The 19,325-nt window shown below is 33.0% G+C and overlaps 2 protein-coding genes across 2 annotated transcripts; both read left to right on the forward strand.

The window, feature by feature from the left end:
- Positions 1-477: 477 nt before the first annotated feature.
- LOC143055265 (uncharacterized) lies at positions 478-5,735 on the forward strand. The gene is made up of 5 exons (XM_076228395.1): positions 478-731; positions 1,458-1,639; positions 2,420-2,496; positions 3,452-3,526; positions 5,301-5,735. The coding sequence occupies exons 1-5, from the start codon at positions 493-495 to the stop codon at positions 5,733-5,735; spliced, it is 1,008 nt and encodes a 335-aa protein (XP_076084510.1). The 5' UTR covers positions 478-492.
- A 3,598-nt stretch (positions 5,736-9,333) lies between these two features.
- Positions 9,334-16,573, forward strand: LOC143054989 (uncharacterized). Its single transcript, XM_076228104.1, has 5 exons — positions 9,334-10,073; positions 10,670-10,953; positions 12,182-12,377; positions 13,468-13,805; positions 15,097-16,573. The coding sequence occupies exons 1-5, from the start codon at positions 9,476-9,478 to the stop codon at positions 15,868-15,870; spliced, it is 2,190 nt and encodes a 729-aa protein (XP_076084219.1). The 5' UTR covers positions 9,334-9,475; the 3' UTR covers positions 15,871-16,573.
- The last annotated feature ends 2,752 nt before the right edge of the window (positions 16,574-19,325 follow it).

A 19,325-nucleotide genomic window follows, 5' to 3' on the forward strand; every position in this document is an offset into this window, starting at 1 on the left:
CATTCAAACAATCCAATCCAATACACATAATACAGCTCCAAATTACAATGAATATTTAAGTATAGTTCTTCCTAAGGACCATGCAGTCGTATAACAAAGGGTGGTAAAGTAAAAATTTCCAAAGTTCTTTATTTTTGGGAATTGACTTCCTTTATTATTTTTAGAAATACAAAAAAAATTTTTTTTCGTAAAAATGAGGTTTGTGAAATTTTTTGGTGTAAATTTCCCATTACTGTCCATTTCAGAGTACTATACATGCATAGTAATGTGACCCACTTTGTTCATTTCCAATTTTTTTTTGCAACTGTTAATAAGAAAGTTATAATCTGTATATATAAGAAAAACAATACTTTTTTAAGTTTAAAGAAAAAAAAGTAATGATAATGATCGTGAAATATGAAATATAAGACCTCAGAATATTGAATTGATCATCAGTGGAATTATCCCAATTACCTCCCTTAGATGAATGTTTACATAGAGGGCGATGTTTCAATGGCTGTCAATGTTGATAAACAGACGACACGTTGTCCATTGCAGAAGTTTACTGGGGGGAAGTGTGGGTTTTCTGCTACATTTTCCAGAGAAAAAGAATATGTGAAACTTTCTGAATGTACCAAAAACATTTCAAACCATTTAAAGTCGTGCAAGTTGCCAAGTGGCCACCAATCGAAATGGGAGGCAGATGTATCAAGTGAAGGACACCTCATATCATACAGATGTGGACTTTTCAGGTAGGAAAATAATTATTCTCACTTTAAAAAACGTTATAATTGATGTTTATTACTATTTCCTTTCAGTTAAAGCTCTTAAGATTTTTTAAACTTCTCAAAAAATATTCCCACCCCCCTTTTTTATAGATAGTATACTTTTGTTTATGCTTATAGTGATACCTGTTACAGGCTGTGTTACATGTATGAATAGTAAACAAATGTTGGCTTAGAATGGTTCAAATTTAGAACATAAATAATTAGCAGCTGATATATTGATAAGCATGAATACTCAGAAAAGATAGGAAACATGTATGCATCATGATATATATTTATAACTACAGTAGCATCCATTTTTAACAAATTTAAAATATGCCAAACAATTTTGTTTTCTTCTACTTGTATGTAAAACATGGCCCTGGATGTAGGGATAATAACTATTCTTGATAGACAGAATGAGATTTATATTTTTGAGTCTAAAACAAAAATTGGAAGAATGTTTACATTTGCATGCCTAGTGACCAGGAACACATGAACAAAGGTAAATGATTTTTACACATGCATATGCAGACATGCATAATGAGGTTGATAATCATACTACAGGTGTTGTTATTTTTTGTGAACATGCAAATTGTCCTCAACAGTCATTACAGCAGTACATAATGTACAAAAAAATGATGTAAAGTTGTTGTTTTTCAATGTTTAAGCCAAGTTTGATTTTTCTTTAAAAAAAAATATCTGATATTGTAGCTTTCAACCAGACTTGAAAGTGTGCCCTGTACATAGGTACAATTTAGGGTTGTTATGGAAACCTGCAAGATCTTGTGCCAATCCAGACCATAAAGGAAGTAAGAAAGTGACAAAAGTGGTGATAACCAAATTGAGCAGATATTTATTCATCAGAGAAGGCATCTTTATTCCTGTTGGAGCAGGTAAATTATATTCAAGTTATATTGCTGGATAAATTAAACTGATTATAAATCAAACCAGTTATGAATGGTTGACTGCAAAAATGGGTGATACATGTACATTTGAAGTCTAAGCATGGTCTTTGTACTTTGTCTGAATTGGAATACATGATTTCTTCTTATCATACATGTAACTTTACTTTACTGTCTTTTTGATAAATATGATAAAGAATTGGTTAATGAGGTTTGATGTCCAGTAGCAAATATGACATGTATATAAGGACAAGAACATGTTTACAGTTAATCATGTTAGTTTGTACTAAATTGACAAGCATGACATTTTGAAATGGATTTTTAACATTCTAAGAGTCTAGGAAGCAACCCCCAAACCCAGGAGAACATTCCTGTTTGACTACAAAATAAATATAAGGAGGTGTAGTATAACTAACATTCAGACAACTATCAACCAGAGTTCAAATGACTCAAAGATAAGCAGTTTAAAGGTCACACAACAAAACCATTTTATTTGATTTGGTTAAATATATGTTCAAGTTTTCCCATTTTATTCCATTAACAATTTCAATATGCTGAAATAGTATATTTCTGGGTCTCTTAGAAGTTGGTATTGTATACAACACATGTATAATGCTGATGTTTAGCATTACTGTTACAAAAAGTTTCCAAAGGAAAAATGAATTGTAATTTAAACAACTGCAGAATTTGTTATACATGTACAACAGTTGTCTATATCATATATAAATGTAGATGCATTAATGTATTTGTTTGCCTTCATGTATATTTCAGGCTTATGTAGTTCATGCTTTATAATCTTAAATGGAAAGTACAATGAGGAGCAGATAGAACTAGAAAATGTCAGTCCAGTAAGTTTATAAACATTTGTCTTACCATTGAACAATTTTTTTAAATTGCAATATGATCAAAATACAAATGAAATATATTCATTTTGTCTGTTTGTTGTGGCATAGAGGACTTTAACCTTATTTCATGGTCTGATAGTAATTTAAAAATACTGGTTGAATTAAATTTTTTGTATGGAATTGCAAAATGTGCATTTTTGTCTGGTACAAATCATCTGACCATTACCTCCTTTACCTTGATCATTGATTATGTTTATTTGATGTTGGTAGAATAACATTTTAACAAACAACCTGTTACCATATCATGATCAGTCTACACCATTAGCCACTAGAATACATGGAATAGTAAAAAATTAAAAAAAGAATATGTGGCATGATTGCCACTGAGACAACTCTCCACAAGGTACCAAAATGACACAGAAATTAACAATTGCAGGTAACTGTATGGTCTTCAACAACGAGCAAAGCCCATACTGAAGTTAATTTGGAATGGTACATATTTGAAAATTTTTAGTTAGACACCAAAAAAAAATGTCAGAATATAGCCATTATTGGTCTTTTGGCTATATAATGTAGTACATGAAGTTAGGAAATATTTGTGTGTACATTTCTTGGCTTGGTTAGTAAAGTAAACAAGACATTTTAGTGTGTAACACCTTTTGTAACACTTATTTCCTCTCTATGTGACCAATAAGTACTGCTTGCATTACAATCTGTTTTTTTTAAACCTGGTCTTTAAATAAATCTCTTGTTACAGCCTGAGATAGTCATGAATGATTGCAATTTTCTAGAAAAGTCTGATTCTGATTTGAGAATTCTTCAAATGCAAGCAGTCTATGAAATAAAAAAGGAGGGGGGCAACATAAGACTATGGCATAAGTGGTGGCTTACTTATTTCTACTCTTTGACTTTAAACAATATGTATACACATAATAATATTTGAAATTTTATTTTACAGGACTGTATTGATAAAGAAGATGTAGAAAGTTTAGACCAGGAAGCTTCATATTCACTAAGACCAAGGACACAGAAGGTAAACATAAGAACAATAGCTGTCAGAAATGACATATATATATGCCATTAAGAAGGATTAATTCATATAACACAATAGCAAGCTCCTGAAAGTATGGACAAAAGGATAGAAAAATTAAAACAACTTATATAATCAATTCCTGAAAAATCAAAATAAAAAGGAATTTAAAAAAAAATACAAAGAAACAAATAAACAAATACACTCTTGGCCTTTGACATATTCAATACGTCTGTTCCTGGTCTTTGCGAGGTCAAAATAGTCTTAGACATATAACCAAATATGGTCAAAATATAAACTTCTTGGTTCCCATTTCATTGTGCTCTTTATCATCATTTGTCACAAATTATTTAAGCTGTACAATTTCTTAGCCATAAAGGTTCTAAAGTAAAGGCTCTTAAAAAAGTAATCATTATGCAAATATAAAAATGAGAGGAAAAAATTACTTTTAATTGTTACATGTACATGTATCAGAGGTGAAAAAAATAATTTGCAACCTACAATCTAAATAAAATCAACCAGATATATATTAAAGAAGATGTGGTATGAGTGCCAATGAGATAATTCTCTATCCAAGTCAAATTTGTAAAAGTAAACCATAAAGAGGCTGTATTACTGTCAATTTCTTGATCTAGTACAGTTCTGTGTCAATCACAACACTGCTGTCAAATATCACAATTTGGCCAAATAACCATTATTATTATGTCTGTAGAAGCACCATTTAATTTTGGTTTAAATTAAGAAAAAATGAGCTATATTTCAGAGTCCATAAATTATAATATATGAAATTAAATCAGATCATATAAGATTAAATAATAAAGAAATACTATCTTTATTATCGAAAGCTTTTATACCACCGTCAATAATTTTAAGGCCGTATATTGGTATCACGTTGTCGTCATCAACATCAGCATCATTGGAAGAAACTAAATTTCCTGACAATAACTTTAGTTTAAGTTAATGGATCTCTATGAAATTGAAATCAAGGTTTGAAACCACACAAGGAAGGTTTAAAGGTTTTGGGTTTAAAGTTCAAAGAGTTTAAGAACAAGGGGCCCAAAAGGGGTCAAAGTAAGAAAAACTTGTATAATTTCTTGCACATGATAAAAACTCGTATAATTTCTTGCACATGATAGGTATATAGCAAAGTTAAAAAATTTCATCATGAACAACAACACAAGGATTTCTGGATTCAGTTTTAAGCTTAATTTTTATTATAAGTCATCTATTACTGTCACTCAACAACTTCCAGTAGATCATAAGTTCACATGTTTTTATACCCCTGCTTTAAAAAAGGGGGGGTATACTGTTTTACCTCTGTCTGTCAGTCCGTCCGTCAGTCCGTCCGTCTCTCCGTCAGTCAGTCCGTCCCATGAATATTTTTCGTCGCATTTTTCTCAGGAACTACAATACAAGGATTTCTGAGATTTGGTTTCAGAGTTTATCTAAATCAGCTATACTGTGTGATGCGTTTTAAGATTGATCACTTGACAACTTCCTGTTTACCGCACACTTGTATGATTTTACACATGATAGCCAAGTTGAAAATTTTCGTCACATTTTTCTCAGGAACTACAATACAAGGATTTCTGAAATTTGGTTTCAGGATTTATATCAGTCAGCTATACAGTGTGATGCGTTTTCAGATTCATCACTCGACAACTTCCTGTTTACGGAACACTTGCATATTTTTACACTATTAATATTATCCACTTGCGGTGGGGGTATCATCAGTGAGCAGTAGCTTGCAGTTTCACTTGTTTTTTCTACATTTCAGGGTGATCATCATTCTGAGTTATTTGATATGGATCAATCTCAATCAACAATAGAAGATTTTGATTCTCAAGTGTCAAACTGGAGTGATGCCTTAAGCAAGCCATCAATTGAAAGTTTAAATGAGGCTTTACAAATACTTGGAAAAGGATCAATCAGCCCTTTGAAAAGCCAGCTTAAAACTCCAATAGAGGATGCAAGCAGCAGGACAGTAAGGCTGTATAAAAGAAAAGCAGTTCAAGGTATTGATGCATTGATTGAATGTATAGCACCAGGCCAAAGCAGTAAGCTTTTCAAGCATATAACTTCACAAGTCAGTAACAATGAAGATACAGATAGTCAGCTGACTCAAATGATTGTAAAGCTTTATAACAGTTCCGATAAAAATAATGAAAAGTTACAGCTGCTCTCAATGATTGCAAATAAATACTTGTGCTAGTGGGTTATGCCACAGGGTAGTGTTATGCGTCAAGTGTGGTTGCAATTCAATGATTTGTTTACTACCGCTGGCTAGCATACTTGTTGTGTGAAAAGAAAGCCGAGTGCGTAAGTCTTTCCTGCCAGTACATAGCCTCTACACTACCAAGACTCCTGCAGTGCCTCCCCGCGACAGTACACGTAAACTGGGGTCTAGCACCTCAGGCTAAATTGCAGGAGATCTCGGAGCAACAAGGGCCCTAGAGATGCAGTGTGTAGGCCCACCGGCGTGTGGACATGCCCTAGCACTCATCAACCTTGTCCCAGCTATGGGTAAATAGGCGGTTAGATGAGAGTCGTAGCCCAGTAAGGCAACTCATCTAGAAGATGGTAAACTTCGAAAACAAACCTGGATAGAACGGATTCATTAGCTCAGGACAGCAGCCCTTCTAGAGGATGGAAACCTTGACTACAAATTCCCTGGCCCTCCAGGTTGGAGTGTTGGGCATGGGGTTAACTCCCCCATCCTGTAAAAACTATCACAGTTACAGAAACCACAACAAATGAAACTAGATTACCCTCTGTTATAGGTCGAACGGGGGACTCAAACCACAGCGGAATGACTTCTCCTAGTGAAAGCCCTATTGTGGAAACTAGGAAAATGAATATGAGTCTTCTAGGGCCTAAAGCACAAATACATATAGGAGCCTGGAATGTTCGAACCATGTATGAAACATCAAAGACTGCACAGGTCATCAAGGAAATGCAGCAATACAGGTTGGACATTCTTGGTGTGAGCGAATGTCGTTGGACTGGCTCAGGAAAGACAAGAACAAATAGTGGAAACATCATCTTACACTCTGGAAACACTGACAGACATATTAATGGTGTAGCAATAATTATATGCAAAGAAAAGGCAAAAGCACTACTAGAATGGGAACCAATCAGTGAAAGATTAGTAACAGCAAGATTTAACTCTGACTACTGTAAGCTTTCTATCATACAGTGTTACGCACCAACAAATGATGCTGAAGATGAGACCAAGGATGATTTTTATGAACAGCTGCAGACTGCCATTTCTAAAGTACCTCAACATGACATGCTGGTAATTATGGGAGATCTTAATGCAAAAGTAGGATCGGACAACACTGATGCTGAAAATGTAATGGGCAGACATGGTTGCGGGGTGAAAAATGAGAATGGTGAACGTGCTATCGATCTCTGTCTTTGTAATAAACTGGTGATAGGAGGGACCATCTTTCCACATAAAAACATCCATAAACTAACATGGAAATCACCTGATGGAAGAACAGTTAACCAGATTGACCACATACTGGTGAATAACAAGTGGCGTAGATCATTAAGAGATGTACGAGTACTCAGGGGTGCAGATGTAAATAGTGATCACTATCTATTAAAAGCTACCATCAAACTAAAACTAAGAAAGGCACCTACTGAAAACCAGAATAGAAAGAGACTAGACACAGCAAGGTTGAAGTCACCACATGTCAAGAAAGCTTTTTGCTTAGAATTGAAAAACCGGTTTAGTGTGCTAGATAACTCGGATGATGAAGAAGACAGTGTACAAAAGAAGTGGGATAACATCAAAGATATTTATGTAACGACGGCAGAAAAAACAGTTGGTCACAAAACAAAACAGAACAAAGACTGGTTAACATCTGACACTTGGCAAAAAATTGAAGAAAGAAAAACCATAAAACAGAAATCAGTAAATGCAAAATCAAAAAGGTTACAAGACCAACTACAAGTAACATACAGAGCAAAAGACAAAGAGGTTAAAAGAAGTGCTAGAAAAGACAAAAGACAATATCTGGAGGACCTAGCAAAAGAAGCAGAAAAGGCAGCCATTCTGGGAGAGTTGAGTTCAGTTTACAAAATCACCAAACAACTCTGTGGAACATCAAATGCACAGACAGCACATGTAAACGACAAAAATGGCAAAGCATTGAAAACTGAAAGGGAACAAGCAGAAAGGTGGGTCCAGCATTTCAAAGAGGTATTAAACTGCCCTGAGCCTGATATCTTAGCTACCCCTGAACCATCAGAAGATGACTTAAACATCAACACAGAACCACCAACTATAGAAGAAGTAAGAAATGCCATTAAATCATTGAAGACAGGGAAGGCACCAGGCATAGATTCCATCCATGCAGAGATGTTAAAGGCAGACATAGATACATCATCTAAGGTACTCCACAATCTTTTCCTTGTCATCTGGAAAGAAGGGGACATTCCATCAGACTGGAGCAAAGGCCTGATTGTGAAATTACCAAAGAAAGGCAATCTACGCAACTGTGACAACTGGAGAGGGATTACATTACTTTCTGTCCCTAGTAAGGTATTTTGCAAAATTCTGCTAAAAAGAATTGATAAAATTGTGGATGAAAAGCTTAGAGAAGAACAAGCAGGCTTTAGAAGAGGTAGAGGGTGCATTGACCAAATTTTCACTCTGAGGAACATCATCGAGCAATGCATTGAATGGAACACACCACTTTTCATCAATTTCATTGACTTCAAAAAGGCCTTTGACAGTATACATAGAGAAACTCTTTGGAAAATTGTGAAATCGTATGGAATTCCACCAAAAATTTTGATGCTAATAAAAGCCTTCTACAACAGCTTTGAATGCAGTGTCATCCTTGATAGCTCTATCTCAGACTCATTTGAAGTTAAATCTGGTGTAAGACAGGGGTGTATAATGTCACCAATCCTATTTTTACTGGCCATTGACTGGATACAAAGACATACAACATCAGACAAAAAAAGGGGTATCCAGTGGACCATGTTTAACCAGCTAGAAGACCTTGATTTTGCTGATGACATAGCCATATTATCAACAACAAGTGAACACCTACAAGAGAAGACCAACATACTTAACAACTATGCAAAGCAAACTGGTCTGAATGTCAATGCCAAGAAGACCAAGGTAATGTCAATTAACACCAGAAATAAAATACCAATAACAATCAATGATCTGCCAGTGGACAGTGTTGAAGATTTCACTTACCTTGGAAGCATCATAAGTAAAGATAATGGAACAGGAAAGGATATAAAGGCAAGACTATCTAAGGCACGTGCAACATTTGCAAGACTTCATACTATCTGGAAGTCCAACCAGTACAGTTTAAGGACCAAACTGCGAATTTACAACAGCAATGTAAAATCTGTCCTGCTGTATGGTTCAGAAACTTGGCGTGTTTTAGTTAGTGACCTTCAAAAATTAGATGCATTCCATACCAGCTGCCTAAGAAAGATCAACAGAATATTCTGGCCAAATAAGATCAGCAACAAGAGCCTTTTGGAGAAATGTAATGCTAAGAGCATAACAGCAGAAATTAAACAACGAAGGTTTAGATGGTTAGGCCATGTACTGAGAATGCCACAACACCGCACACCAAAAACAGCTCTATATTGGACACCACCAGGAAAAAGGAAACCAGGGAGACCTAGAATCACCTGGCGAAGAACTGTTACTGCAGAATTAGAAGCAATGGGTTACACCTGGGGCCAAGCCCAGTACATGGCTAAGGACAGAGATAAGTGGAGGCAGTTTGTTGTGGCCTTATGTCCCACTGGGGATGAAGAGGATAAGTAAGTAAGTACTCAAAAACACAACTGCAGAATTTGATACCTGGACTTACAGTATGGCGTATAGATCAAGCCAGAAGGCATTTTCAGTTTTATAGTAATGGGCCGGGCAGTTTCAGTGTAGATCCAAAAGAAAAACTGCACAGATTGAGAATGGATCCTGTTAAACTGGAACATGCTTTGGATTTTTTTTTTGATCATCAGTTTATACAGGTGTCATCATTTGGAATGAGAACAGTGAAACTAGAACAAGAGACTGTATCTATTCCACAAGTCATAAGAACCTCATGTAACTCTGAGTTAGTCAATATGTATATAACCATTTGCAAGGAGCAAGACTTCTCTCCACTGTCTTCTTCAACACTTTTCAAAATTTTATCTTCATGTTCAGCTGCCAAAAAGACAAACTTACGTGGACTTGATAATATTGCTGCAGATGGAAACACAGCATTTGACCTTTTGATTAATGTAACAAAAGAACTGGTAAACATGGAGGTATTAGACAGAGATGATTCAGATGAAATATTGTCAAAGCTAAAAAAAAGTAAAATCTACCTGAAAACAGACTATAAGCTCCATGTACAAAAGAATGATAGATGTGCTGATCACTGCATTAACTGGGCATTAAGTGATACAAAGGAGAAAGAGTATGCTGTAGAGTGTGACCACCTTCATGATCTAGTGTGTGACAGATGTAACCTGCTACCTGATGTCTTGCAAATGTTGATCGACAGAGTGAATAATACTTCAGGTAAGTGAAAAGTTAAAAAAGAGTTTTCAAGTACACATGACTTACAATGAATTACTGTAATTCTGAAATGTGTTTACTACATTGCAAAAATGTGACCAGGTTATAATTGAAATAATTTAAAATCACAGTCTGATTTCTTTTTTAAATTAAACAGGATTTTTTTTCAATAACACAAAAATTAAAATAGAAACCTAAACAAGAGACTTTTTGATACCGTAGATACTGGTAAATTTAACTAATTTATTCTCATAAATTTGTAAAAACATTTCAATTGAGAAAACAAATGTCAGTCTGATTTAATTTATCATGTTTATGTACCAAAAAATATACGACCATGCAATACAAATTAGTATTTATATACATTCAATGACATACATGTATGATGTATATATGTTTTTTTTTAAGATAACAATGAGATAAGCTGAAATATTATATATTATTATAAGTTATAAAAGCATAAAAGCAAAATGAATATAAATATGTTGGACATATATGACAGTGTATAAAAATGCTACTGGATTTAATGAAATTTTTGGTGTGTGTGAAGCACATATCATATGTTAAATTAATTTTATTTATCTCTTATTGATCAACAGAGCTAACAAATGAAGAAAAAGAAGAACATTTAAGAGATTTGGAGGCATGTAGCTACAAAATAGAACTTTGGAAAGCCCATCTATTAAAAACTGTAAATCAAGATGAAGCTAGAACCAAAATATTTGATGATCTAAATGAAAACTCTGCTGTAATTGTAATAGACTGGGCTATGAAATTTCTACCAGCACTTCATAGAGAAAAGATGACAGACTTCTTTGGGCAGAAAGGACTTTCATGGCATGTTGCTGTGGCAATTTTCAAAGATTGTGATCAAAACTTGAAGGTATTATTTATACATGTACCTAATGTGATCTTTTTTTTAGGAATTACTGTAATATTGTTTGTCTATGAAGAAATAACATTAAAAATGTGGTGCACACTAAATAACCCACATATTTTAAATTGTGCACCCTTTTTTTTATGTTATTTGGAATAGACTAAAAAAAAAATTATACAGTCATTCCTGATAATTTCAAAGTTCTTAATTCTATTTAAACCAACTAAAGTCATGAAAAACTGTTGATGACGTCCCAGTCACATGACATACTTATGTCGATGAGATGATAAACAAAACACTGTCAGCCAATCAGACGTTACAACCAAAAATTAAACTATTTGTAAATGTTAAGTATTGTGAAGTATACATGTTCCACTGAATCAATACACTACTCCTTAAACTTTTGTAATTAAACACAAGTACTGTAACTTTGGAAATCCTGTGTGTGTTTTTATTTGCAATCCTTCAAAAACTGATAAACCCTACAGAATTATTTATTGCAATTACAGGAAATGCTTAAAAAACAGTAATTACGATCATTAAACGAATAAAGTGAACAAACAAAAGTTAGCTTGTAGGAAGTGATCATATAGGCATTCTACAAACATTTCAATTATAATGTATATATCAGGGAACCATTCTATTAAACTAGTGGACAGCAAGATAATTTTATTACCATACAATCTTCAGTAGTTCTGGGAATAAAACAATAAAATCATAATTTAATTTACAACCAGTCACATTCAAATATTTTATAATCAATAATAATATTAGTTACACAGTGTGTAATTGTCCTAATACAAGAATTTATCGGGTCAATAAAATTCATATCGGGTGAGGCAAAGCCAAACCCGATATGAATTTTTTTGGCCCAATAAATTCCGTATTAGGACAATTGAACACTGTGTAACGAATTTATCCTGATTTTGTTATATTACATGTTATTATATTTAAATTCAATATAATGACAACATCAACCAAATATATTTTAAACATTTAATCTAAAACTGTGAAAAATTAAAATATTAGGACTAAGAAGCAACACATTTAAAAAAAAATTATTAGGTCAATGGTAGAAGGGAGATAATCCCAATTGACGTAATAAATAAGGGAGATAATTCCTATTGACGTAATAAAAAATTGTACTGAAATTTATTAGGACAATATCAGCCAATCAAATTGCGAGAAATTACTCTAAATCAGGATAATTATAATTATGTTCAATATTTTTCAGCATAACACGTTTGTCCATTGCTTTCACTCTGTGAAGCAGGATTGGTTCACAGTTGCATCAATAATGGAACACCTAATTTCTCATATGAAATCAGTCATACCGTCATTAAAGGAAGTGTCTGTTAGATCAGATAATGCTGGTTGTTACCATTGTGGTCACTTCTGGTTGTCATTGAATGGAATAAGTGAACGAACAGGTAAGTGTATTTAGGTGTTATTGAACAAAATTTGTATATATGAATTACATCTTACGGCTGTTCCAGATTCCAACAGATTTATCTGGAAATTAGGCACTGAATGAAATTAATTTTGTAAGTTAAAGTTTAATGATATGGGTAAAAGGGTTTTTTCCTGTTCTACATGTATCTAAGTCAATTAGCCTGGTCACTTCACCGTTTCAGAATCTAATGCATTATGGGTAATATATGAAAAACGTACACCACAATGTTGTGATTGGTTAAAAACGTTCTAAACAATTGAAATTCAACCAATGACGTAACGTTATTTTCATTTCAGTTTCTGAAAAGACGACTTCAGCTATAAGATCTCTAACCACTTGGCTTCAACTTTATAAATGTGCATGTAGTTGCGTTGAAGATTTTATAATGTTCATTTTGTACTAAATAACTAGTGTTAAAATAGGACTGTCACATGATCTTTATTTCATGGTTCATTGATTTTAAGGTTGAACTTTGTTGAGCTGAAACTTATATAAGGGAGCTACCATTTGATTTTTATGGGAGGGCTAGGATGAAATTTGAAAAAAAAGGCAGGACAGGATTTTGAGTAAAAAAAAAAGGCAGGATGAGTCACTTGGCAAAAAAAAAAGGCAGGATGACAATTGTTGTAAAAAAGTCAGAATAAGCTAAGAAAAAAAAGGCAGGACCGAATAGCCTGAAAAATAAAAAGGCAGGACAGAGATTACAACTAAAAAAAAGGCAGGACACAATTTTTCATCCTAGCCCCCCCAATGAAAATCAAATGGTAGCTCCCTAACCTCAAAAACTAAGTAATTTTTATTCAGTATATTTGGGGGAAAATGAGAAAATAATGCAAACATTCTTTTTTTGTAAATACTTTCAAAAGAAAATAAGTAAAAAGGAGATTGTAAATGATATTGCATTTTTTGTATGTTATATTTTTTGAGTGAAATGATACTATTTAGATGTTCATGGCACATAATTATTTATATACACCTGATAAATAACTAAAAGCCATTCCATGCTAAGCTCATATTTAACTGCAAGAATATGAGACATAAAATAAATAAACCCTTTTATTTTTCAGGTGTTAGGATCAGTAGTTACAATTATAGTGAAAGACAGTCAGGAAAGTCATATTGTGATAGTAAGATAGCTCACATGAGGTGCAAGATGAGGACGTATGTAGCTAGTGGTGGCAACATTCAAACTGCAAACGACATGAGAGCTGCAATTTGCAGTGGGAAGGCTGTCACAGGATGTCAGTTAGCTGTTGCAAAAATAGACACGTCAAACCATGAGATAAAGAGCCATAAATGGAAGGGTGTCAGCCAAATTAGTAACTTGAAGCTGCATGAAGATGGAAGCATAACTGTCTGGAAAGCCTATGACATTGGAACAGGAAAAAAAATATCAAAAGAAGAGGTAATGTTAATATTTGTATATGTCCAAAATAAGTAGACACATATATTCATATACCTGTTTATATCATCATTTATCAGTTGTCTAAGATAAGTGAAACCAAACTAGATCATGGCCATATAAAAAAGAAGACGTGGTATAATTGCCAATGAGACAACTCTCCACAAGAGACCAAATGACACAGAAATTAACAACTATAGATTACTGTACAGCCTTCAACAAGGAGCAAAGCCCATACCGCATAGTATTGATATATATATATATATATATATATATATATATAAAATATGTAAAAGTCTTAACGATCATGACCTCAACAGTTTATTTATAATATTAATTGTTGATGATAGTTACCATGTACATGTAAAAGTACAAATTTTATGTGAAGTATCAACATATTCATACTTCATATTTAGGTTTTACCCTTACCATTCTGTACATACAAGAATATCCAAAAATCAACTGATTCAACTTTAATTTGCCTCAACCATCATTACCATATGTTATGAATCTTATATAATTTTACTTATATTTTAAGAATACCAAACACAGATTAAATTCAAGATTGGATGTCACTTTTGCTGTCGCTGTATATTTACAAACAAAGAGTCCAGTCAATTTAGCTTAAATTTGACCCTAACCTTGAAGTATATGCAACAGAAGATTTTTAAGTTGTAATCTTCAGCATTATTTAGAAAATCAACCAAAAACTTACAACAAAAGACTCATTTGTGCAGAGCTATCACCCTTTTCAATGTTAATAAGAAATTAATATTCAAATTTGAGTTTTCCTCAAGTTAGGTTTTATGGGACTTTTTTATGCCCAACCAATGATAGTAGAGGGCATTATGTTTTCTGGTTAGTGCATCCGTCTGTCCGTTTGTTCGTTAGTCTGTTCGTCTATTTGTGCGGCTTCAGGTTAAAGTTTTGGGTCACGGTAGTTTTTGGTGAAGTTGAAGTTCAATCAACTTGAAACTTAGTACACTTGTTCCCTATGATATGATCCTTCTAATTTTAATGCCAAATTAAGGTATTGACCCAAATTTCATGGTCCACTGAACATATAAAATGATAGTGCAAGTGGGGCATCTGAGTACCATGGACACATTCTTGTTTTGTGTTTATTTGGGACTTAATGCTATATTAGTAGATTAAAACTAAAACATTTTCTGTTGCTATTAGTTTGAGGTTCAAACTTAGTTTGACTGGACTGAAAGGAATCTGTTTCCCATGACACAATCTTTATGTATTTTAACTTCATTTACATATTAAATTACATTTATATTTGTTTTAGTTGCAGACATATTCCTGTGAGCAAAAGAGTACAGGAATCATCATTGAGGAGGATTTTTCTGGTTCCGAGAAAAGTGGAAACATCAAAACTAGCAGCAACACTATCCAACATGACAATCAACCTGCAGATCTAGCTTCAAGTGATTCTCTATGTGAAGGAAATCCAGAGGTAACAAATGAATCTTCGTACATGTTTAAGTGCCCAATAACAGGATGCACTAAAATGTATATGAAGCACCATTCACTAGAAATTCATTTGTTACTTGGTAGGCATGAATTTAAGTTAGAAAGGAAATCCACATACGATGAAATTAAGATTCGTTGGATACAATTATGTAATGATGTATCCACAGATGTGAGAACAACCTCTGAGGGAGCATCTTCTAGAATTCAGTCCAGTCCGCTAACTATTTTGTCAAAGGGATGGGCCTTAAAGAAGGACAAGAAAGCTGTTAGATTTTCCTCTGACTTAAAGAGTTTTCTTTCAGAAATGTATGAAAATGGAGACAAAACAGGTGAAAAAGTAACAGCAAGTGATGCTGCTGTGAAAATTCGGCAGGCTAGGTTGCCAGATGGTAGAAAAAGATTTCAGGTGAATGAATACCTTGATTCATCTCAAATAACATCATTTTTCTCAAGACTAACTGTAGCAGGAAAAAGAACAGAAACAAGAGCAGCTAAAGTTGTTGTAGACGTTGTAGATGATGAGGATTTAGAAGCTGTTTTAGCTGAAATTGAAAATCAGGAGATAAGAAACATTACTATGTCTGATTGAATGTAAAATTTTAAACAAATGTATTATGAAGTATTATTTATAGACAATATTTTTGAAAATGTGATTTATTCATGTATTTCTCTTATGATGCTTATGGTTCTGCATCTTAATCTCCACTTTATTTTTCATCTATCTGTCTAATCACCAATATCTATCACTGATAGTATGGGTAGGATGTTTGTGAAATGTCACACAATTATTTACATATAAGGTTGATGTGCATACAGATAAATGTATAACATTTCAATGAAATTTGTTAATTAATTTTTGATAAAATCAGGGTTCTTTTTAAACACTTTTTGTAAAAGAAAAATCCATTAGAATATAGGGGATGCTGCAGCAGTGTTGCATATTTGTTTGGGGCAATGCATTTTTTTTAAATAAGTCAGGGGCGTAGCTATACCAAGATGGTGTGTACTCAACACAGGGGAAGAAGTCATTTAGCCAGGAGTTTGGAGTAAATGGTGCTAAATCCTGCATTGTAACAATTTTCTTGGGCTCAAAAGTACCTCACAGAAATCTTTGTTTCCATAGTAACCAGTCAAAGTTTTGAAAATGATTGAATTTGAAAAAAAAAATTATTTAGAGAAAAATAATTTCTAATGAGTAGTGGGTTTTGCTTGATACTAACTTTCAGAACAAGTCTTATTTTTAAATTTTTACCAATCAAGGGAAACAATCACTTTAAATCTCAAAGCGTTTTAATTGTGGTCTGACGAATTGAGGACTCGAACATCTTAATTGCTTGCATCAGCAACGTAATCATCATGCTGATTCTGTAAATCATTACTTTATTACTTTAACATGTATAAGTAGCTTTATTCTTACTTGATTTACCATACTTTTATTTTTGTCAAATTTCTGATGTGTACTTAACTGGGTTTTGGCGTATGTGTTGCTACGAGCCTGTAAGTAAGTTTTGTTTATAATAAATCATCATTATTAAAGGAACTATTTTTGTGCTATGGTGTTATTGCAAAAACGAGATATCAATTAATTACTGTCAGAAATAGAAAGTTTTGATAATTGGGGTGTGGGTGCGAATTTGCCTTAAAATTTATTTCATTTGTTGTGAAAAAAAACATCCTTCTGGGGTACAACTACAAAATAAAATGAAATTTCAGGTACTGTATGAAATGCTAGTATAAATTAAGTTAACATTTTTTGGGTCAATAATTATATTCTAGCTACCACTTTTATTTTAAATTTGTGCACATGCCCAAATACATTTACAAACGCAGAGTGCTTTGATTCTTTAAATGTAAACTTGATATTTATATTGAATATATCTGGAGTCATTTCTTGGTGTCATTTATAAAACCTGATTTAGTGAAACACTGTACATGCATATGTATATGTTAATAGAATTTCATATTATAAAAGATCAAACTTGACTAAAGTTTTGTGTTGTTGATTTCTAGAAGTATAAGAGTAATATTTTTGAGACGCCGTAGTTTAGGTTCTTATAAAGTTCTAATAATTTTCCATGTCTATCTTAAGTAGAAATATGGAAATTTTTTTAGACACACCCCGACCAGAGAGCAGAAAACAGCCTTATACCATTAATGTGTCTTCCAAAGCAGGTGAGAAAACCCTGCTCTTGAAAACTGTGTTCAGCAAGCACCCAAAACAACAATATATACTAGTTCAGCAAATTACACTTAACTCTGAAACATATGAATATGACTAATGAACCAATATCATTATAAAACACACAATAATAACAAAGGCTAGATATTACTCAGACCTGCAACGGGTGCAAAAATGTGGTGGGGTTAAACATGTGTTGTGAGATCTCAATCCTATACCTCTAGCATATGTGGAATAAACAAATACATCTATAGATCTATTTGCACAGTAAAACTTATTTAAAGAAGGTCAAGTCCAATGTGCAAATGGGTAATAGAAGAAACTAAACAAATGACAATGATAAACACCAATTATAATATGACGACCTATTATTGTCAACCAGTATATTCAAAGTATATCTTCATATAAAGCACAAGCCAAAATACACAACACTAGCTGTTTCATGTCACTTATTTATCATGTTTTAAAATACTACATGTAGAAGATAATCTCAATAGTCAAAATCAAAACCAAGTTTTCATAGGCAAATATTCAGATACAATGTAGTTATTTATCTCTATATATTCTAATGCCAAATAAAAAAATCAGTTCATTTCAATTTATGTTTAATGGTAAATTTTCATAAAATGAAAATCCAGATAAATGATGTTATCAACTCCATGGCTAGGAAACAAGGTGACTTTATCCCCTTCGCTCAAAGTAAAATAATCGATTAGTGCTGTTTCAAATTGTCCTCATCCCCCTACCACCCCAAAATAAGAGAGAAATTTACTCTCTTCTCTGTTGAGCTTTCCTGCAATACACAATGCTGTTGCAAATTGACCCCTACCACAAAAAAAAAAAAAAAAAATTTTTTTTTACCCCCACCCCCCTTTTTTTCCAAAGATTTTTTTTTTTTAATTCTAAAATAGTGGGGAGAAAAATTGTTTTTTTCAATATTTTGCTTTTACTCCAGGTTATCTGTGGATTATATATATTTTAACTGGATAAAAACTGAAAAAATAAGGAAAAAAATACCAAATTTGAGCCAAAAGTGAAACGGAATGAGGAGCCATAAGACATGATTATCATTACTTTTTATTTTGTAATAATTCTAATCTTATTCTGGACCTTTAAAAAAAGTACACCTATTTCATTTCCACGGTTGCAAAAAAAAAATTCAGTCTTTTAAAAAAATCACATTTTTTTCATTTTTGAGCTTGTTGCTATGGTGCTGATTTCGTTGCTATGCAAATTGTTTTATCTTTTCTCATTATCATTAAATAATTTTATTTAAATAAATCATTGATACACTTCTTATAAAAAATACACTGTGTTTTATTGTACCCTTTTTTATATATCCACCAGGGCATATTACTTACTGTCTCTAATTATTACATCACTTTAGTGGTATTTTGAACCTCAAAAGTGTGTTAACATTGAGTCTTGTTGCTATGGCAACACATGGGACAAAACAAAAACCACTTTGCAAAACAAAGTTTTTTATCATATACTACAATATGACAATTGTTTGGAGTGATTTTGAAACAACCCATTTACCACCTTCTGCATGGTCCTTAGGAAGAACTGTACTTAAATGGTAAAATAAATAATCCAAACAAATTAAAATGTACAAATGCTGATGTCCCGAACTTTGAAGGTACCAACTGAGTAGCCTCAGACTACAACTGAAAAATCAAAAATCTTATGAAACAGAAAATGTATTTATTATTAACATAAAAAAAAAATATTGAGAAGAAAAACACTTCCTTTTTTATATCAAAGACTTTTCCCGTTGGTAAATCGATATCTCTACGAACATAATCAGCTCGCCGCCTGGACGCTCTTTTACATCGCGATGACCGTGAGAGCATTCCGATATATAG

The sequence above is a fragment of the Mytilus galloprovincialis genome, chromosome 12 (assembly GCF_965363235.1).
Source record: "Mytilus galloprovincialis chromosome 12, xbMytGall1.hap1.1, whole genome shotgun sequence".
Taxonomy (NCBI): domain Eukaryota; kingdom Metazoa; phylum Mollusca; class Bivalvia; order Mytilida; family Mytilidae; genus Mytilus; species Mytilus galloprovincialis.